Source organism: Podarcis cretensis (genome assembly GCF_951804945.1).
Source record: "Podarcis cretensis genome assembly, chromosome: 5".
In the NCBI taxonomy this organism is placed as follows: domain Eukaryota; kingdom Metazoa; phylum Chordata; class Lepidosauria; order Squamata; family Lacertidae; genus Podarcis; species Podarcis cretensis.
In genome coordinates this window covers 10,380,224-10,403,376 of record NC_137174.1, presented here as the reverse complement: position 1 = coordinate 10,403,376, position 23,153 = coordinate 10,380,224, and the positions used below count along the sequence as shown (strand labels likewise).

General features: G+C 42.4%; 1 protein-coding gene across 1 annotated transcript in view; it reads right to left on the bottom strand.

Annotated features, from left to right (window-relative positions):
* The window catches only part of CFAP99 (cilia and flagella associated protein 99), a 36,551-nt gene that overhangs the window by 13,005 nt on the left and 393 nt on the right, over positions 1–23,153 (bottom strand). The window contains exons 2-12 of the mRNA XM_079975538.1: positions 22,037–22,167; positions 19,632–19,776; positions 18,554–18,648; positions 17,360–17,472; positions 12,806–12,974; positions 11,292–11,372; positions 9,947–10,018; positions 8,444–8,497; positions 7,159–7,247; positions 4,658–4,862; positions 2,835–2,976 (exon numbers count right to left, since the gene is read on the bottom strand). Coding sequence (XP_079831664.1) covers positions 2,835–2,976; positions 4,658–4,862; positions 7,159–7,247; positions 8,444–8,497; positions 9,947–10,018; positions 11,292–11,372; positions 12,806–12,974; positions 17,360–17,472; positions 18,554–18,648; positions 19,632–19,776; positions 22,037–22,150 — 1,279 coding nt within the window. The 5' untranslated portion in view covers positions 22,151–22,167. The remainder of the gene's footprint in view (positions 1–2,834; positions 2,977–4,657; positions 4,863–7,158; positions 7,248–8,443; positions 8,498–9,946; positions 10,019–11,291; positions 11,373–12,805; positions 12,975–17,359; positions 17,473–18,553; positions 18,649–19,631; positions 19,777–22,036; positions 22,168–23,153) is intronic.

Below are 23,153 nucleotides of genomic sequence, written 5' to 3'. Positions count from 1 at the left end.
GGAAATGGTAGCAGAGGCACCTGAGGCCTTAGGAACTTGGCAACTGTACAGAGACCTGTGAATGGATCCCCCTCTCTGCCCACCAAGAACCTTTTCCCCTACCCCAGCCCTGTTTCAGGTTGCAGGGAGCAGAGTGAGGGTAATATGGCATCCCTGCGCCCTCCAACTCTCACCTCCTGACTCCTGCAGCAGCCAGGCTCCTACCATTACTTCCTGGGTCCCCAGTTGCTGCCATGATGGCAAACAGACTACCACACTGCAGCTGTGCTAACAATCCTACTGTTAAAGATTGGAAAGCTCTCAAGCACGTTATCTCAAAGGTACTATGCACTACAGACTCAGATTCACCGGTCAGGAGTCTGGAGGTCTTGAAATCTTTGCAGATGCAAGTTTTGGCAGTGACACCAAAGATGGCACAAGCACGTCCGGGGTTTGCTACATGTACAACCAGTGTCTGTTTGACTGGCTGTGCAAGAGGCAAACCACAGTTAACCTAAGTTCTTGTGAAGCTGAACTCAATGCACTGTCATATTCACTTATGGATTGTGAATGGTTGATGCAACTGTTTAAGGACGTCAGGGTTACTGTGCAATGTCCTATACAGGTGTATCAAGACAACAGATCCTGTTTGGCTTTGCTAGCTTCAGAGAACTGCAAGCATGCCTGTTCCTTAAGGTGGAATGGAAATGTCAACAACGTCTGCATTTTAGTCGCCAGCATACTTCCATTCCAGGAGAAATCTAGAAAGCTACAGAAGGAGCCTAGAAAGCAAAAAAAGAAGGGAGAAAAAGACTGCCCCTGTGGGACATATAGTTGGCAAGAAGCAGGCATCTAATTGAAAGAGGCTCTACGGCAGCAAGGAAATTCATCAAATGTGTGTCTTATCAGAAGAGCACATCCTTGCCCAAACACTTCAAATAGCATCGCTTTGGTCTGGTCAGCCTTGGCTGGAGTCCAGCATGGCAGCAACAGCTGCCTGGCCCTGTGGTTGAAGAGCTATGCTCTAGAGAAAATGAACGCTGCACCAAATGTGGAGGCAGGGGTAAACGCAGAAGAACGTGAGTAGTGGGCTCAAACAAATAATAATAATAATAATAATAATAATAATTTATTATTTGTACCCCGCCCATCTGGCTGGGTTTCCCCAGCCACTCTGGGCGGCTTCCACGGAGACCAAAAATACACTAAAATATCACACATTAAAAACTTCCCTGAACAGGGCTGCCTTCAGATGTCTTCTAAATGTCAGGTAGTTGTTTATCGCTTTGTTATCTGATGGGAGGGTGTTCCACAGGGCGGGCGTCACTACCGAGAAGGCCCTCTGCCTGGTTTCCTGTAGCTTTGCTTCTCGCAATGAGGGAACCACCAGAAGGCCCTCGGCGCTGAACCTCAGCGTCCGGGCAGAACAATGGGGGTGGAGACGCTCCTTCAGGTATACAGGACTGAGGCTGTTTAGGGCTTTAAATGTCAACACCAACACTTTGAATTGTGCTCGGAAACGTACTGGGAGCCAATGTAGGTCTTTCAAGACTGGTGTTATGTGGTCTCAGCGGCTCAAAACCCTGATGCCTTCTGCTTTCAGATACATGGAATCTGGTCCAAGCTGTGTCTGGGAGCGGATGAGGATGTCTCCTTTGCTCTCCCCACAACTATGCATCTTGCAGCCTAGAGATGAATCATTTGGGAACATCCATGGCAGGGTGAACTTACTCTTCCAATGCTGGGCAATGCATGCTAAGACCCAAGAGAAGCCCCTGGGGGAATTCAGGGTGGGCAGCTGAGTTGCAGTGGCCTCGCTGAAGATAGTTTTAGGCATGGCTTCACTAGAAGCAGATATTGTGGTGCCTTGGTTGGCAGCCACCCATTTAGGCACAGTGTGCTCGCCCTTGCTTGCAGGCGCCATGGAAAAGACAGAGAAGAGGAGGAGAGAAAGGTAAAGACTTTGTATGTGTGTGAGACACACGCATCAAGGGGGAAAGAGTCAGAAATAGCTGTGGGAAACAAGGGATCCAAGAAAATGGAGGCGAAACAAACAGAACACCTCTTTCCATATGAACCTACCTGGACCCTGAGATCATCTTCTGAGGCCCTTTTTCGTGTGCCTCCTCCTCGAGAAGTCCAGAGGGTGGCAACACGAGAATGGGGCCTTTTCTGCGGTGGCTCCCCGCCTGTGGAATGCTCTCCCCAGGGAAGTTCGCCTGGCGCCTTCATTATACACCTTTAGGCGCCAGGCAAAAACGTTCCTTTTTAACCAGGCATTTGGCTGACCTAATCAACATCCTATACCCTTTAAAATGTGACTGGTTTTTTTTGGGGGGGGGCGTGTTATAGGATTATTGTTTTTATTCTGATTTTATATATTGTGACCTTTTTTGTGAACTGCCCTGAGACCTCCAGGTATAGGGTGGTATATAAATTCAATCAATATTAGAAGTATGATTGGCTGCCTCACGGGGGGGGGGGGGGGCGGGGGCAAGGACAAAGCACTGGAAGGAAACTATAGAAAGGATGCTATACTAATCTGCAAAGTCACAAGGCCTTGGCGAATCAGGACAAGCAAGCCATCATGTTTCCCATGCCAGCCTACACACAGTAGGCATATTTTAGGTGAATCCTTCAACAAAAGCAAATTTGTCACTTGGCTCTCAAATTCTGTGCACACATATTTATGGGTGGAATGTCTCAGGATTTCATATATCTCTCAACAGGAGCTTTTCAATAGCTATTTAAAATACAGCACTTGAATCTCTCTATATATATAGCAATGCTTTGCTGAGCAAATCAGAAGAAAATGTACCTTTTAAAAAGACACACAGATCTGGCACTACTCATACCTATTTGGTGCTTCTGTTTTTGGAGCTTCATTCGTGCTTGCTTCACATTTTTGCGTCCTTCCACCACCTGCTGCACCATTTTTTCCCTTTCCTTCCTTTCTTGAATGCGCCTTTCTGCAATTTGCTGGCTCATTTCCGCTTCCTAAACTCCAAGGAAAATTGAAGCCAGATAAATTAATTACAATGAAAGCTTCTTGCTTTATTGTTTAAAAAAAAAAACTTCAAGCATGCATTTCTAAAATAAATAAATAAGCAAGCAAACTTCCTTGACCATAAAATGCTAAGCATTCTTTACTCTTTCAAATCTGAATGAAAGCCCTAAACCTGAGCAACAGATAAGAAACAAACCTGATTTTAACCATTTTCCTACACTTGGCTGAAGATTACCTGGGTTAGACTGTTGCAGCAAAATCCGCAAAGATTACTGTTGCACCTTAAAGGCTAACAACTTTATTATGAAATTCTTGGATCTCCTTTGTCCATTACTTTACAGCTTGACTACTGTAATTCGCTCTACACGGGGCTGTCCTTGAAGCTGTCCCAGAAACTCCAGCGGGTGCAGAATGCTGCAACGAGGCTCCTCACGGGGTCTCTGCCATGGGAGCATATTCACCCAGTGCTTTTTCAGCTGCACTGGCTCCCAGTGGAGTACAGGGTCAGATTTAAGGTGCTGCTTTTAACCTTTAAAGCCCTCCACGGCCTAGGACCCTCGTACCTACGGGACCGCCTCTCCTGGTATGCCCCACGGAGAGCCTCAAGGTCCATAAATAACAACACCCTAGTGGTCCCGGGCCCTAAGGAAGTTAGATTGGCTTCGACCAGAGCCAGGGCCTTTTCAGCTCTGGCTCCGGCCTGGTGGAATGCTCTGCCTCATGAGACCAGGGCCCTGCAGGACCTGATTTCTTTCCGCAGGGCCTGTAAGACAGAGTTGTTCCGCCTGGCCTTTGGCTTGGAGCCAATTTGATTCCCTCCCTCCCTCTCTCTCTTTTTTTTTTCTTTTTCTTTTCCTTCTCCTCCTGCGATGAGGCTACATTTTAATATTTTAATGTTCCATTATTTTAATGTTGTATTTTATTTTTGTTTTTAAGTTGGTAATCATTCATCTTGTTTTTATTATTGCTTGTAAGCCGCTCTGAGCCCGGCCTTGGCTGGGGAGGGCGGGGTATAAATAAAAAAATTATTATTATTATTATTATTATTATTATTATTATTATTATTATTATTACTTTAATTCTGATACCGGTATTGTTTCTGAGGCTATAGACTGCATCATGTTCTACAAGGTAGCCACTGAGTGGCAAATGATGCTCAATATTGATACTGATTATTGATATGCGCTTTATTGATTGGGAATGGTGGCAGATGCACTCCTTGTAAAACTAATCTTGTGTGATGCCCCCCACTGCCTCACAAACAGTACTGACATCAGCATTAAAAAGGCAGATAAAGGAAGTTGGTGCAACATGGTGTAGAAATTTTACACAAATCTTAATTGAACAATTTATATATCCATATTTCTCCCCTCCCCCCTCTTTGGCTTCCCCCATATTTCCGTATGGATTTATTAAACAAATTCTGTACCCTGCTGGTTTTATCTCTTATATAGTTGTGAAAGTTTAGTCAAAACCTGCCAATGGGTCCAAATTTTTATACTGTCTTTTTATATAGTTTATAAATGGTTCCCACTCCTTTTTGAAATCAATGTTGTCTCTCGATGTGGACTTTGCCTCTTCTGCACACCCTCTCCCTCATTTTGCCACTGAGCATACCCATACACAGGAGTCGTGGCAAGATAAAATACGAACAGTATACTAATAGAGTACCTCTTCCCTCTTCTGCTCAGCTTTTCTATGGTTTTCCAGAATACGATTCTGACGTGCAAGAATGGCCTCCTCGTGGCTTAGCTGTCCTTGCAGCCTCTTACATTCTGCTTCTGCCAGCTTTTGGTTCAGATCTCTCTCATACATTTCTTTCTGCCAATCGAGAAACTCAGAAGGATCCCGAGCCCCTCGTAAAAGCTGTTCAATCCTGTAAGAAAAAGAAAACAGGCTACTCTGAGGAACTGAACAGAGTAGAGCTGTCAAGGTGAACATGGCATTACATAGCAACATAGTGAGTTTAAATGAGGCCAAATTTTTTTTTTTTTAAATCAGGGTGCCTGAACTGGTCTGTGGCTACCTTGGGAAGATTTTGGGACTATGGTAAAGAACTCACTGAAAACATTACCTCAGAGTTCACGAGTAGTGAAAATAAAAATCCCATTCATAAATTTATAGCACCGTATTTTTCGCTCCATAAGACGCACCTGACCATAAGACGCACATAGTTTTTAGAGGAAGAAAACAAGAAAACATATTCTAAACGAAACAGTGGATGTATGATTTCTTGGGTGCAGGCTGTAGTCATGGACATGCTATGTGATCTGATGGTGATTTTGGGGTGACCCAATGGAAAAATCCTGAGGATCCATGGGCTTTTACCTCCCCTCTCCCTGGCAGCCTCCGCTAGCGTCCCTTATCTCTCTCCCAATCCCACCGATCAGCTGCTTCCCTTCAACACTCCCTTCCCTCTTGTTTGCCTTAGTGTCTTTTCCTTAGCTGGAGCAGTTTTTTGCTCCTCCTTTTCTTCTAATTTCTCTCCTCATTGATTTAGTCTTCTTGTTTCCGCTCTTTGCATGCTAGCATCCCTTATCTCCCTCCCCAATTGCTTGCTGATTAGTGGCTTTGTTTCCACACCCACTTCCCTCTTTTTTTAAAAAAAAAGCATGATCTGCTTTTTGCCCCTGGGCAATTCGGCTCCAGGGACCACACATTCACTCCATAAGATGCACAGACTTTTCCCCTCACTTTTTAGGAAGAAGAAAGTGTGTCTTATGGAGCGAAAAATACGGTAATTGCTACAAGGTCTCTGTTGTCCGATAATGAAGTCTTTGCTTCAGTTAGTTTTTGTTTCATTCATCTAATGAAGCATTCGGTTTTCAGCAGTGGTCAGCTCCTAAGTAGGGCAGGAACAATTGCCTTCAAATGTTCTTTGTCTCCAGTAGCCAGTCCACAGGTATCCCACTTCTGTACATGTATCTATTCTGCAAATATTTGATAGAGCTTTCCTCCATAAATGTCCCTAACTAATCCCTTTTTTTAAAGCTGTGTAGGTTCCTGGTCACCACCAACCTTGCGCTAGTAAATTCCCGGTATTGCTTGAAATCATTCCTTTTGCCTGTCCTCAACCTACACTCACCAGCCCTACTGAAGAGGCTCCTCATGAGGCCGGAGGAACATCGCCCAGCTAATATTTTATTGATTTACTGATTTAATATGCTGTAAACCACTTTGAGATTTTTATTAAAAATATAAAGCGGTATAGAAATAAAAAAATAAAAAAATAAAAAACCTACTGTCAGTCAGTGTCATTTGTCTGGAACTCGTAATACTGTACTATGAAAGAGAGAACTTTCTATTATCTCTATAATTTTATACAGATAATTATATAAACTTCTATCAAGTAATGGCTGCGTATACCTATTTAATTTTGTTTTGGAAAATAAATGATTGTATTTCAGCAGGGTGATCTTGGGGTACAGTGATTTGAAATATTGATTTGTTTTGTACTGTATTACCAGTAAAGCACTATTTAAGACGCCTGCGTTGCAGTCCTTCACCACCCCAAATTTGGGCTGGACTGTAGAGAACTGTATGGCATATTTTTAGTATGCCTTCTCCTCAAGCAGGGCTCTGGCCTTGTCATCACCTGAACAAGTACAGTGGTGCCCCGCAAGACGAATGCCTCACAAGACGAAAAACTCGCTAGATGAAAGAGTTTTCCGTTTTTTGAGGTGCTTCGCAAGACGAATTTCCCTATGGGCTTGCTTCGCAAGACGAAACGTCTTGTGAGTTCTTGCAAGTTTGTTTCCTTTTTCTTAAAGCCGCTAAGCCGTTAATAGCCGCTAAGCCGTTAATAGCTGCTAAGCCGCTAAGCCACTAATAGCCGCTAAGCCGCTAATAGCCGTGCTTCGCAAGACGAAAAAACCGCAAGACGAAGAGACTCGCGGAACGGATTAATTTCATCTTGCGAGGCACCACTGTAACAAGTTTCTGATGAGCTGGCTTCTGGAACCTTTCATGAAGGTTTGGAAAAGAAGTGAATAATTATATTAAGAACAACTGATTAATTCACTTGAATGCAATGCTGAGATTCCAGAATTACAGGGGTGTAGACTACATGACCCTTGAGGTAACCTCCATTCAACTCTACAATTCTATGATTCTGTGACATCTTTCAGTTAATGCATATGCTCAAACAGAAGCAGACAAAAAGTAAAAAGTACCTATTAAGCTCCTGCTCCACTTTTCGTTGGTAAAGGACACCTTCTCTTAAGATCGCTGTTGTGTTTAGTTTCACAGGTACGTTGTCAATCTGCCAGGAAATTTAGCACATAAATAGAGAATTACAAAAAGCAATACAAAAAGAATAACAAAAGCAATAACGAATCTTGGAATGATTTAAATATAATTAAGACAGTTTAAAAAGTAAAGGTAAAGGGACTCATGACCATTAGGTCCAGTCGTGGCCGACTCTGGGGTTGCAGCGCTCATCTCGCTTTACTGGCAGGGGAGCCAGCGTACAGCTTCCAGGTCATGTGGCCAACAAGACTAAGCCGCTTCTGGCAAACCAGAGCAGTGCACGGAAACGCCGTTTACCTTCCCGCCAGAGCGGTACCTATTTATCTACTTGCACTTTGACGTGCTTTTGAACTGCTAGGGTGGCAGGAGCAGGGACCAAACAACAGAAGCTCACCCCGTCGTGGGGATTCGAACCGCCAACCTTCTGATCAGCAAGTCCTAGGCTCTGTGGTTTAATCCACAGCGCCACCCACGTCCCAAAGGAGTTTAGAAAAGCTTTAATAAATGGTGCTGAAAGTTTGAATCCACAGCTGATATTCATACTGCTTAAAAAGGTAAAGGGGCCCCTGACCATTAGGTCCAGTCGTGGCCAACTCTGGGGTTGCAGCGCTCATCTCGCTTTATTGGCCGAGGGAGCCGGTGTACAGCTTCCGAGTCATGTGGCCAGCATGACTAAGCCGCTTCTGGCGAACCAGAGCAGCGCACGGAAATACCATTTACCTTCCTGCTGGAGCGGTACCTATTTATCTACTTGCACTTTGAGGTGCTTTCGAACTGCTAGGTTGGCAGGAGCAGGGACCGAGCAACGGGAGCTCACCCCATCAAGGGGATTTGAACCGCTGACCTTCTGATCAGCAAGTCCTAGGCTCTGTGGTTTAACCCACAGCGCCACCCGCGTACTATACTTTACTTTACTTTACCAGCCAGTAAAATTCTAAAGAACTTTTTAAGGACTTCAAATGGTTAATGCAATACCTTATTTTGTATTCTGAACACTTCAACATCCCCCATGTATTACACTGAGCTAAGGGTATGATGAACAAGGAAAATATTATTAAAACCAGGATTCTTACCTAAGATATTTAATTATTAAAGAGAGGTGTGCCTCTCAAATGCAGAACTATTAACTTTTATACCAAATCTGAAATTTTACCTCTTACTTCCTGCTGGTTGGAACATCAGGATAACATAATCAAACAAGTTGCTCACCTCCCCTTGGATCTTCTGAGCTTGAAAGGTCTCCGCAACAGTCTGAATTATACCCTAAAAATATAATATAATATAAATATAATAATTATTTCATTTAGTGGTATATTGCCTCTGAACATGAAAAGTTAGTATTTATTTATTTTACGTAAGTTCTATCACACACATTCTCCATAAATTTATGTCCCGATGGTAATTAACAGAGTAGTAAGAAAAATAACACTGATGTTACGAATACTATACTATACTATACTATACTAATATAGCAAGTTCAAAAGAACTAAAGCACTGGCAGCCCACTCAAATGTTTAATAAACAGCAAAATCACACTGTGGTAAATTTAAAATGGTAACATCAGCAGTTCTTGAAAGCCTGGGGAAACAAATGCTTTTGCCTGGTGCCTAAATGATAGCTTGAAAATGTGGCAGCAGATAGATCAGGAAGGGCAAGAAAGAAACCGAAGCTAGAGAAGCAAAGTGTTCCATCTTCCTCCCCCCAGAAAGCCTTCAATTTGCTTACTTAGGGTTATGACCGGATGGGGAATGTGTGATAGGTTACATTATTTATGTAATGTTTGCAACAACCCAATAAGGTGGTCCAGAGTTATATCCTTCCTTCCACTATTACAGGCCAAGGAGGTGGGATTGAGGCTGGGGTAGAAATGTCTTGCCTAGGCCATTTAGTGAGCTTGTGGCCCCAATGAGATGTGTAGTAGGAACTAACTGGCTCATAGCTGCAATCCAAGTAAGGATTACACCGTATGTCATTCTTCTATACTAGTTGTGTTGTTTTAATAGTCAATACAAAAACTGCAGTTCAATATTATGATCTCAACAAGGAAATCTCAATAAAATGATTGATCCTAACATCCCACTGTATTCAGTGCCACTGTATTCTGCTCTGGTCAGACCTCACCTGGAGTACTGTGTCCAGTTCTGGGCACCACAGTTCAAGAAGGACACTGACAAACTGGAACGTGTCCAGAGGAGGGCAACCAAAATGGTCAAAGGCCTGGAAACGATGCCTTATGAGGAACGGCTAAGGGAGCTGGGCATGTTTAGCCTGGAGAAGAGGAGGTTAAGGGGTGATATGATAGCCATGTTCAAATATATAAAAGGATGTCACATAGAGGAGGGAGAAAGGTTGTTTTCTGCTGCTCCAGAGAAGCGGATACGGAGCAATGGTTCCAAACTACAAGAAAGAAGATTCCACCTAAACATTAGGAAGAACTTCCTGACAGTAAGAGCTGTTCGACAGTGGAATTTGCTGCCAAGGAGTGTGGTGGAGTCTCCTTCTTTGGAGGTCTTTAAGCAGAGGCTTGACAACCATATGTCAGGAGTGCTCTGATGGTGTTTCCTGCTTGGCAGGGGGTTGGACTCGATGGCCCTTGTGGTCTCTTCCAACTCTATGATTCTATGATTCTATGATTCTATCCCAATACCAGAGGCAGACTTATTATTCATTCCCACACTACTGAGTATGTATATTCATGCTGATTTTACTTACAGCACCACAGTGACATCCAGGTTTGGGGGCTGCACAGGAGAACTGGTTAACATTTGCTTCCAGCAGCAGTTCCTAAAGGGGACACAATAATTTTAGTAACATGATACCTTTCCCCACTTTGTGCAGTGGGGGTGCAGCGGGTGTAGAAAGAGAAGATGAAGTTAAAGTGGATGTTCGGCTCTGTGAAAACATCAATGAAGATATTAATGGTAAGCTAGGGATGAAAAGGTTTAACAGTTCGTGGGGAGAGTAGATCAAATGCATCCAGGGTAGAGGACTGGGATGCCTTGAAGATGCAAAGTAGAGTGTCTAAAGGTCCCCTGAGACATCATTTTTATTGCAAATCCATGGTTATTTGTGCGTGCAAGCAACTTTTGGAAAGTCTCTCCTCCTTCCGGAGGGGAGGGGTTGTGACCAGGAGCCGATTCCCGCGTCACGCAGGGGGCGTTCCGCCCCCTGCCCTGCCATTATCGCTGGCGCGCCGCGCCCCCAGATGGGCACCCAATAGGGTGACAGTGCGGGGGCGTGGTTTAGCCGCTCAAATGCGGCCGCGCCAGTTCTCCCCGCCTTTGCGCTCCGATTTCCCTTGAGTCACCCACCCACCACTCCCTTTAGGGCGTAGGTTCTCGCTTGACCTTGCTATGGACCTATGGTTGGTCGCCCTGGTTGCCTAGGGGGCCTGGTAGGAGTTTATTCCAATTGGCAAATTGGCACCGGCCTCTTGGTTTTTTTCGCCTATCTTGTAGCAATAGTCACAACTTTCTTGGTATTTGGCGGTTAAGCATTGGAATGTGTTGATGGTGTATGGATGGGCAAGGTGTGGCCATCGCCTACCCCTTCATTTATGGGTATTCCGTTAAAGGAATCCGGCAGTCGTGGATCCTGTCCGATGCCCTGTGGGGCGGGGGACAATGGCACGACCCCCAGTGACATCAGGGGAGAGCTTATAGTTGTGTTTGCATCAACAGACTCCCCCTACTGGTGGTTAACCCTAGACAGACTCACCCCTCTCCGAGTGGGTGGAGTCAAAATTTAGTGTTGGTCCAATGCCTAAGCCAATACCTCTCACATGCTGTAATCAAAAAAGTTGGGGCCTTTTCTAGCCCATTAACCTTATATACTGTGTTCACGTGTCTTTATTATTCCCAAGCGGGGGTCGGGCCCTCGAATCACAAGTGGTTTTCCAACTGCCCCACTCTTTTCTGCTCTTCGCCGCTGAATTGGAGCTAACGTCAAGCCACAGAAAACCTGCTTGAATTTCAGTTTCCCCTGACGGAAAGTGGTGGGGCAAGCAGCAGTGCGGACAAGCCCTAAATAGATTATAAAGAGACAATACTGAACTTGCCTCTGCTTTGCGACGATTCTTCAGTTTAATTCCTTCTAGCTGCTGCTTCAGTTTTTGGGGTTTATAAGTACTTTTAGGAACCTAGGCACACAGAAGCAATAATTTAGAGTTAGAAAGTACTAGGTAACAAAGAGGTCTGAAAGGATTTGAATAATATACTGTATATTTCAACAGTTTGCTTTAGACCAAAAGAAAACCCCTGCTGATTTAGACCAAAGGCATATCTAGTCCAGCATCCTGTTTTTGACAATATCTAACCAATTGCTTCTGGGAAGCCCACAAGCAAAGCGTGAGCACAGTAAGTACCACTTTCCCATTGCTTGCCAGCAACTAGTATTCAGTGGCAGGGTGGATTTGATTTAAATCAAATTTATTTAAATCACGGTTTAAATCACTACTCAGTAAGACTTGACTTGAATCATTTTTTTACAGAAAGACTCATTCTTGCTGGTATCATCTTAATATTTACAACTAGATGAAGGTTTCATTTTTGGAATAATAAATTTTCAGAGTAGTTTTTACAGTTATATCAAAAATTACTGATTTGGTTATACTTTAGGAAATTATTGTGAGGTTTCATAAGTTAACTGTTTATATCTGGACAACTTTTCTGCTGTGCTTTATTGGAAAGAAAAAAATTATAATTTCCTTAATAACAATTTATTGAACTAAAACAATAACATTATAGCACATGTATCCATATTTGTTAGCTGATGTGGTTAAACTATTTTTTAAAAAACGTAGACTGAGTTTTAGCACACATGAAAAACTTAAAATGAATCCTTATTTCCTGATGAATAGTCTTTGGACTGTAATGTAACTTAAATGGATAACTATCTTTAGAAAGATTTTTCTATCAAAAGCATTTTATTTTAAAAATCCAATTTAAATTTTAAAAAAATCCAATTTAAATTTTAAAAATATCCAATTTAAATTTTAAAAATATCCAATTTAAATTTTAAAAAACTATATATATATATATATATATATATATATATATATATATTCCTTGATTTTTATCCACCCTGTTCAGTGGCATATTGTCTTCGAATCTACAGTTTCCATATAGTCATTGTGACAAGTAGACATTGAGAGCTCCATGATCATTCATTAATCTTCTTTTAAAGCTGTGGCCACCAGCACATCTGGTGTACTTTCTTTTCTGGATCTACTTCCAGTCCCAATTATAGTATTATGAGAAAGTATAGGTGCTGGGTATCGCCCAACTTTTGGGGAACCTGGTGTGTACACATAGGGCCCAGGGAGGCCCAATAGGGTCTGCCACAGGGAGACCCACTGGGATCCACCGCAGCTGCAGGTAGCTCTGGCAAGGCCCAATGGCCCAATGATACTGCCCTACAGAAAAACAAGATTTTTATAGGATTCATCTTCAATAATTAATACATAGCGCTTTCTTCAACTGAGGCTTGCCTTTTAGAATCTGTTAATTTATTTAGGGTTCAGATATTATCAGAAATCAGACAAACTTTCTTTGGTAAAAAAGCAGCACTCACAGGCTTCGTTTTTTCTACTTGTGGAATTAGCTCAGGAACCATAATAGCTCGTGGATTAGGGACTGTCAAGTTAAACGCCTTTGGTTCAGTTGTCTTTGATGCTGTAGCAGTGCATTTAATTGATTTGTCATCAAGCTGATCAATCAGTTGTTTCATTTTGGGCTGCCATCTTCAAACAAAAAGAATATATAACCTTATTTTCATTTTTTATCTTATATTCTTTTCTAACAGACTATGGAAGGGAGGAATCACAGTTCAGTGGGAAGTACATTTTTTGTATGTAGAAGTTTCCAGGTTAAATTCCTGGAACCTCCAGTTAAAAGAATCAGGTCATGTGAAACACTTCTGCCTTGAGAGCTGAAGCCATCTAACTGAGTTAGGTGGAGAAACAGTCTGACATGGTTAAAATCAAGTCCCTTTATGCCTGTTAACTTTGGTAAATATAAACTCTATACAGTTTTCCCCAATGCCTTTTAAAATTTTATTTACCCTGTCTTTTAGGTTGAGTATACAGTGGTGCCCCGCAAGACGAATGCCTCGCAAGACGGAAAACCCGCTAGACGAAAGGGTTTTCCGTTTTGGAGGCGCTTCGCAAAACGAATTTCCTATGGGCTTGCTTCGCAAGACGAAAATGTCTTGCGAGTTCCTGTGGGTTTTTTTTCCTTCCCCCCCCCCCCCTTTTTCTAAGCCGCTAAGCCGCTAAGCCGCTAAAAGCCGCTAAGCCACTAATAGCGCTAATCCGCTAAGCCGTCAATGGGCTTGCTTCGCAAGACGAAAAAACTGCTAGACGAAGAGACTCGCGGAACGGATTCTTTTCGTTTTGCGAGGCACCACTGTAATATAAACATTAATATAGAATGTCTTCCAGTTTCATGAAATCCATGTGGCCTGAATGACCGAATTTGTAGTAAATTTTTGGGAAGTACAGTTTCAAGTATTCGATGTTGAGATCCACATTTCCTCAACATACCACTTCCAATGGAACGCACCAATCGGACTCTGGGAAGTAGCTGTGATGCTATACTACCCAACAGCAAGATAATGAGGTCTCCCTGCTACCCAACAGAGAATCCAGCAAGCCGTATAAAGGCCAGCCTCATCTTGTAACGTCTATTCTCCCAACACCAAAAAACACCAATCTGAAGCTGCTAATCTTTAAAAAAATGTACAGTCAAGAATACACACCACTCAGTCACCTCTTACTTATTTTAAGGTAGGAAAGTACAAGAGACAACCCACCACTCCCCTACCCTCAAATACATAAAATGAATATGAATTTAAGAGTTTTAGATGGCTTAAAGAAGGAAGGGGTTGCCCTCCATAATATGGATTACAGAGAAAAGTGAATCCCTTTTACTTTCCCCATAACAACCCCTGGACCTATATGTTTGCCATTTGGGAGGTTTAATACACTTGGAGGGGGGGCTCCTGTGCCTTAAAAAAAAATCTAATTCTGCCCAAAGGGGAGCAAGTTATAACTAAATTCCCTAGAAGAGTGAACCCAGAGGCACAGAGCTGTATTTTATACAGAGTAGCTTGGAATCTAAATTACAAATCAAAATGGACAGAGCGAGTCAAAAACGTATTGGATTGTTATTATTGTTTAAAACACAGATACAAGATAAATCTGCCTGTAAGTCTAAAACAACACTTAGCTAGAGGATCCGATAGTCTGACTTGGTATAAGGCAGCTTCCCCTGTTCCTAAGAACCTTAATAAAAAGAGGTTTACAGAGAAAAGGTCATGCAGCACCGAACTGATGCGGAAACCACAGTGCCCAACAGCTGACTCAGACACTTCCTGTATGGCAAAGCAAGAGGGCCAATGCACTACAGTTACTTAGGCTGCTTTTCTAAGCACACTTACCTGGGAGTAAGCTCTATGGAACACAGCTTACTAAATAAATAAATATGCATAGGTTTGCACTGTTCACAACTTCAGTGTTCAAAGTTTCTGCTTCTGCTTGTCTTGGGTCACTAATGAAGTCCCATATTTACGTTTTATTCTGAATAACTTTTGTTTTCCTTGCTTATTATTAGTTATTATTATTGTTATTGTTATTATGCATTACATTTGTTAGTTGCTATACACAAAGGTTTAAAAGCAAGTTAAAGAGAGAGAATACAAATCAGATAAACTCCATTAAAAGCCAGAAAATGTAAAGACAAAATACAATATGAATTCCTTAAAATGCTCAACAACACAGAGGTAGCCAAGGCAGCTTCCATGGCAAAACCAGGGCTGAATTCTGATTGAAATGGAGCTAAAAAAATCAGTTACATCCAAGAAAGCCTGGAGCTAGATAGTGACCACCCACTCAAAAATCCTGCCCAGGAAATGGACAATATTAATTTAAATTTACCACTGCTGCCTTTACTTTGAGCATTTGTACCTGCTCTTCAGCCAAAAAGGCTCCCAGGAGGTGCCTGATGGAGCTGGGCCTCCAGCAAAGCGGATTCAATGAAGCCTGCTTCCTAGCTCTCTTAGACACAAAAGGACCATTTTCTATAGGCTCCCTGACCCAAACCTCCTTGCTAGCTTTTATCAGCCATAAGGGGCAAGGAGCCACAGTTTCCCATACTGGTCCAAGTTCCTTGTCCTTGAGTCACCACAACTGAAATTTTGGCAACAAAACAGGACTAGACTGCACTCTAGAGACTTCTTGAGATTCACTTGTGATGATAGCCTAATCAAAGTCATGATGGGTCCAAGCAATTTTATCTTCAAAATGTTTTTCAAACAAGTCAAAGAAGGCCACTGTCTGTTCCACCTGCCGTAACGTAAAATGCCTCATTACTACCTAGACAAACTCCACTGGGTGGCATAGTGAAAATGCAATGGAAACAGCTAGGTTCTTCTTCACTGTCTTCACTAACAATGGGTAGGCTCGTTTGTCTTGAGTTTTCTTCCACTGGCATTCAAGCCACTGCCCAGCTTGTTACATTGCCCTAAACTTTCGAATAAAACAAGCAGGCAAGTCAGAAAGGATGCCATGGGATGAATATGTCAGTGGCCTAGATCAGCTGTATATTCCACGGGTCATCCTGGGATTTGACAGGACTGCCAGTCACATCAGATGGAAAATCCTACAGAGCTGTCTGGAAACCAACTGCCTCCATTAACCTCCGAGGGTAGATAATTCTATCAGGGCCTCCACTTCTGAGGAGGGGGGAAATGGCTGAAGCCATAATAATAATAATAATAATAATAATAATAATAATTTATACTCTGCCCATCTGGCTGGGTTTCCCCAGCCACTCTGGGCAGCTTCCAACAAAGATTAAAAATACATTAAAACATCAGTCATTAAAAACTTCCCTAAATCTCAGCAGGATGTGATCTCACCTGTTGCATTTTCAGATCATCCTCTTTCTACCTGGTTGAGAAAATCAGATGAGGGCTGAGGACCATAGCTGTCAACTTACAGATTTGAAAATAAGGGACCAGCAGCCTCAAAAATAAGGGATCAGCAGCCAAAATAAGGAATTTTCTGGTCACAGGTATGTTCAGCTTCTGAGCCCCTCCGAGCCAAAGGCAGAAAGCCCAGCCAGCAGCCAAACAAAGCCTCAAGCAGTGGTTCCCACAGCGCAGCAACCCGGCAAAGGGGATGGAGCAAGGAAAACCACCATCGCCTCTCCGCTGGGAAGCGCTGAGCAAAGGCGAGTCCCCAGGCAACGCGGCCGATTTGATCGGTACAAGGCATGCAAGCTCCACCCACCAGTCGTTCTTAGACTCCTTATTGGGTGAGCAATGCAGCCAAGCAACACAGTTGGAGCCTCCCTCCTCCCTGGCCGGCAGGGAGGGAGGGAGAGGAGCTGCTTCCTTTAAAACCCGGAAAATTTAAGGGACATCATCAGTAAGGGACAGCAGCGGGACACGGCGCTGGGATAAAGGAGTTTCCCGCCAAATAAGGAACGTTTGACAACTATGCTGAGGACTGCCACATGATATTGGGACAGACCCATGGTTGTTATGGTGGCCATGAAATTCTGAGACACCTCAGATTTAGTGGACTAGGCATGTATGTTGAAGTTCTCCAGAACCAACACTCTGGGAGTCTCAAGACCACATCTGAGACCACCTCTGTTGGCTCAGGCAGGAAGACAACTGGACACCAGGGCAGGTGGTAAACCGACAGAATCCCTAATCTGTCCTGACTTCCCAGTACAGACACGCTAGATCCCAACTTAAGCAGACTGGAAGACTGGAAGAGAGATGGAATTCCTACAGACTACAGCCCCACCCTACTCCTCAAATCTGCCCTGATGATGCATCAAGTACCCAGGTAAGACCAATTCCACCCTGTTTGCTTACCCAAGTCTTGGTAATACAAACAGTTCAGCCTCCTCACAAATAAATATATAAATTATAAACTAAGCACGGTGAACTGGATTTTTTGGGATGCAAGTGATGCTTAAGATAATCTAATTATCATTAATTTATTAACAGACACAAACTGCAATCCTATGCCACTTTCTGGGAGTAATCACCATCAGACATAATGAGACTCACTTCTGATTTAACACGAATGGGATTGTACTGATTATTGCTTACCTTAGCAATGGTTCGATCCAGTTTTCTTTTACATAGGCAGAATCATATATCTGGTTCCATTCATCCTTTATCCATGTGTGCAAATTTACAACATCGAAAAAAAATCTAAGGAACTAAAAAGAATTTGCTTTAGTTAAGGAATTAAAATCAGAGAAAACCCAGTAGCCACCTTAAACATTGGGTCAGATATTGTACTTGGTTTGTCCTAATAACTGCATCCAGTGCTTTTTTCAGGGGGGGACGCAGGTGTATGCATACCCCTAAACATTTTGTGAATCTAAGTTTGGCCTCATTGAGGGGCAGTATCTCAATATGAGTAGGAAAATGAGAGTACCCCTAAACATTTTTTTAGAAAAAAAGCACTGACTGCATCCAGTCCACATCCGTTCCTATGTCTATTTGAATTCTGTTGAGATTACTGAATATCCTGCAACCACAGGGTTAGATTGAGAATTATCGGGGGTGGGGGGTTATTGGGTTGTTGTTTTTATTTTGATTGTGTATTTTGTGGTTTTCTATTCTGATTTTATCCTGTGAACCACCCTGAGACCTGAGGGTATTGGGCAATATATTAAACAAATAATTAAATATCTAGAAGAAGTTGAGAGGCAATTTTAGCTGATTTCTACTTCTTCCTGCAGTCCCCTGTGTAATAGAAATCTGTTTCACTAGGCTGGGAGAAAGTACAGAGCAATATGGGAGGAGGCAGGGGAAGGCTGCAGGGGGAATTGAAAATAACAGTCTTCACTGGATCTCAGTCCCTTCTGTGAATGGAAGAAGCCCTTCCTTTTGTGGACAAACAACTTTGGATCCGACCCATCTGGTTTAGAATAATAGAATTGGAAAGGGATTCCAAATGTCATCTAGTGATTCTAGTCGAACCCTCTGCAATGCAGCAATCTGAACAGTCTCCCATCCAATTTGAAACTATAAAGGACCCTGCTTAGCTTTGCAAATGTGACAGCAGTTTTATTGCTGCACCACTAGGAGGGGTAGTTTGCCATTTACTGAGGCAAGTAATTATATGGTGGACAACCTTTGTCTGGTTGATTGACAATGAAACTTTTTCATTGTTGATATCCAGATATGTAATTTAATACATTATTGGGGGGAACCAGTTAACCCATAATGGATAACAAAAATGTTGGATTTTTAAAAAAAAAATAATTGCTTAACTACATCAGTTTTATTTACCTTACATATTTTAACAGGATCTGCTGCCTTAACCATTCTTGAGAACTGCTGAAGTCCAAGTTCATCCAATTGAAAAGTGGCCAAATAACAAACAACTATCAGAAACAAAATAGATTTGTATTATATAGATGAATATGGATAAAGATACAAAATTGATAACTTTTCTGGACTGGTGCAAAGTTAGTACAGTATATAGAAGGGTTCTCAAATTTTTGATCCCCAGGAGTCACATGAAAATTACTGAGGCCCACCAGTTACAAAATGATGGTGCAGAAGCAAAGCATGTCACATCACATAATTGTAGCAGGTGGCATTAGAGTTTGGCATAGTCAGCTGCCAATGACAGACATTATTTTCTATTGATATATTAGGTAAAGGGACCCCTGACCATTAGGTCCAGTCATGGCCGACTCTGGGGTTGCGGTGCTCATCTCGCTTTATTGGCCGAGGGAGTCGGCGTACAGCTTCCAGGTCATGTGGCCAGCATGACTAAGCCACTTCTGGCGAACCAGAGCAGCACATGCAAACACCGTTTATCTTCCCCCGCAGCGGTACCTATTTATCTACTTGCACTTTGACGTGCTTTCGAACTGCTAGGTTGGCAGGAGCAGGGACTGAGCAACGGGAGTTCACCCCGTTGCGGGGATTTGAACCGCTGACTTTCCAATTGGCAAGTCCTAGGTTCTGTGGTTTAGCCCACAGCGCCATCCGCGTCCCTATTGATATCTTACCCCTCTAGAAATTCCCAACTTCTTTGCCACAATGATTTTCTTGTGGCAAGGAGTTCTCTGGTTCAGCTTTTCTCAAGCTCATTACAGTGTGTCTAGCGGTTTCATGACTCAGCCTCACCATTTTAGGCAGAATATGCTCATCCAGAGGCTCTGAGTCAGTGGTGGCAAACCTATGGCATGCATATAGATATATAGATATATAGATATATAGATATATAGATATATATATGGTCTGTTGACTGCAAATTAATGATAATTACAACCCCGTGTAAATTTCCTATGTCATTATATTTTAATTATGTAATACCCAACACTAAATCATTATATTCTGATTAGATAATACCTACCAACGTAAAGATTATGATCAGACAACAGGCAATGTTTTCCATCTCTGGTATAAAATGCATTGACCACCACATCCAACAGAGGTTTATATTCTATACAGCCAGATAAAGTTGCCATCAAAAAGGTTTCATCTGTTACACTGAAAGCCTGTAGAGATTAAATTGATTACAATTTGGGGAGCAAAGTCCAACGCATGGAACAAAACACCACAATCCTCTGCCCAATGATAACACGGATTGGCCATTAAGGAAGGATGTATACAAGGATTGCCACTGGCTTGAGTCACTACTCCATAGAGCTAACAAATCCAAGGCCTCTGACAAGATGAAGCCCACAAATAATTTGCTGGAAAAGGAAGCTCCTTGTTATGCACTGTGCTCGTGAGTTTCTCCAGCATAGCTACTCTGGGTGAGGTCAGCCATATGGTTCAAGATTACTTTGAAAGAGAGGTTAGTCCCGTTCTTGCAGTGGACAAACATGTTTGTGTAGAGGAATGTTTCCTGTATTATACCTTGTGCTCTATGTTGCAGCTCTTTCTAAACCATTTTCTGTAACAGTGGAACATCTGGTGGACCAATTCCTTTTGTCCCATAACAAAATCTACAGTGATGTTTGCCATGATGTGCTGCTCTCTGAAGTCAGTTGCTGTGTATTTCATTTCATGTTTGTCAAAGTGAGATCTCTGCAAAGTGTTGTTGCCCCTCATCTCATAGTGCTAAGGCATGGGTAGGCAAACTAAGGCCTGGGGGCCGGATCCGGCCCAGTCGCCTTCTTAATCCAGCCTGCGGATGGTCCAGGAATCAGCTTGTTTTTACATGAGTAGAATGTGTGCTTTTATTTAAAATGCATCTCTGGGTTATTTGTGGGGCATAGGAATTTGTTCAATTTTTTTTTCTTCAAAATATAGTCCGGCCCCCCACAAGGTCTGAGGGACAGTGGACCGACCCCCTGCTGACAAAGTTTGCTGACCCCTGTGCTAACGCAAGAAACCACAGCTGGTGCATTTTACTGCTACACATGCACAACAACACATACATGTTCCCAAATGATACATATATTTTGATATTTAATCAAGAACTACAGTTCCTCACAGCAAAATCTGAGCTTCCTAATAGGAATTATCAAGACAACAAGTCAGGGTTTAGAGAAGGGAAGCGGATCTCTGGCCTGTGGGCCAGGTCAAGCTTTTTATCACCCCTGACCTGTTGCAGCAACATCTGCAGTGGTGGAAAATAACAATGCAAACTTTCTGTGCTTGTGGCACAGAAGCCTCTGACAATGGATGGGTGAGCTAATGTGTTGCTATTGAACTCTCAAATGTTCCAGCTGCTAAAGGAACAAAGGTTTGTTTGACAACCAGCTTTGCAGTCCAGTCTCTTTTTGTGGAGGGAAGGTTGTCAGTCAGCCTGGGATTAAGATCTCACACTTCTGGAGCATATTAAGGACCTGGAAGAGGATGAAGGGAGGCTAACGGGCAGAAAAGGGGGAACAGGGAAGAATAGGAGGAGGAGATTTATGGGGAAAGAGCAAATGAAAAAATGGAATAGGGATAAGAAACAGGAGCATTATTCCTTTCACCCACTCGATGACAGTTGTGGAGAGAGATGATGTGGGGAGAGGGGACAAAATAGGATTGATTAATGCTCTGTCAAGGTGAATGGATGGGATTTCTGTGTAAACGTATTAAGCATAGGAAAGGAATTTGGCAAATTCAGCTTCCAAAGCAGACTCACTTGATCCACACTTCCAAGATTAACGAGCAGATTTGACGTAGGTCCACTTTGGAATCCACACTTCTCCTGGATTCCATGGCAATATCAACAAAGGGCTGAGGACTCTTATTTTTAAAAATCTCCTCCCCCACTGCTCCTGCCTCCCCGCTTATCTTTCCATCATATAAAGTAGCAGAGACGAAGATAAGGATGGTTGGCATACATCCCAAACCAAGTGGAGCTTCTAAGATAAATCCCACAGTCCAGCAACTGACACCTGGGCATCCATTAATGCATCACACTCAGGCTTGTTTATGTCAATATTCTTGTGCTATTCCTAAAATTAATTTCCTTCTTCTAAAGTACAGGCATACGATCTTCTTACTAGTTTAAATGGAAATCCAACCTATAACTAATGCATTTATCTGGAGGCTTCAAAATAACAAACTTTAAGTGTTTGCACTTAATATTTCAGAGGACTAGTCTAACAACATGCCAAGCCAGATATTTCAGATTATTCCCCACCACAACCACTATGGGATTTTGATCTAGTTTGCTTGCTCCTACTTCTTCCCCATCCACTTAAAGCATTTTGTATCTGGTGACATTAAGATTAATCTTGCTTAGTTCTAAGAAAGGAAGAAAGCCAACTTAAAATGTGAAAACTGTGCAAGATGAAGTAGGATTCTGCATACCTGGAATGCTTTAGCAGCTGTTTCATCCAAGAAATGCCCAACACTCTCATTTTCAGGATTGAAACAATTAAGCTGCTGGACTATAATTTCAATGTGTTTCAGCTGGCTGGCCATCTTCACATGCAAGATTCCTGTAAATCATTAAATATATATATATTGTCATCAGTTGCAGTTTAATCTAAGTATAAATACTATTTTTCATGAATACACTAGTGCTGCTACTCTTCCAAGTATATGCTGAGATTTATGCCGAGGGGGTAGTATTTGAAAAGATATGGGGGGGGGGAACTTTCAGAGTTGAATTCTAAATGCCAGGTTTCTTTACACTTACTATTAAAATACATTTTGTGACATTTCAATTTCTTTCTTTTCAAAAACATGCATTTGATTCTTTAATGCCACTTGCTTATTTCGAAGTACGTACACTTGAGTTCACAACACAATTGTTAAAAAAATAAAAATTCAAAAGCCCTAAACTATGGGCTCTCTGTTGTATCTAGCCCCTGCTCCTAGATTTCAGGGGAGGAGGTATAATTTAAACAGTTGCAGACATGCTTCCCAACAGGGGGGAAATTTAATTTTTTTTTTGGGGGGGGGCAATTCGAGCTTGTTTAGATCAAGTTTATGGCCTGTTAGGCTTCCTACACGTGAATAGGAGCTCACTTTTTGAATAATAAGAATTATATGTCGGGGGGGGGGGTTCATCAGGATTTTAGAGATGCTTAGGTGAGGCATGGCCAAAAAACGGTTCGGAACCACTTGGTTTAGGACTAGGAAAAGCAAGAAAAGGCAACATGACAGAAGTCCTCGGATCCCACACCTAGGGGTCGAGGTCCCTTTGTCCTCCCCCCAATAAAATATTTGGGGAAGCTGTTATCCCCCCCCAAAAAAAGTTGATGGCCACTGAAATGGTGATTGTGTGCTGCATCGTGTGATTCATTATGCAGGACAGGGCTTAGCTGACAACTCCCCCCAAAAAATATATTTATATTTTTATATTTTATACATTTTATATTACATATTTATATTGTTACCGGAAAAATATTTCATATTTTATTTTTATATTTATGCTGGACAGGGCTTAGGTGACAACCCCCCCCCCCAATATATATATGGG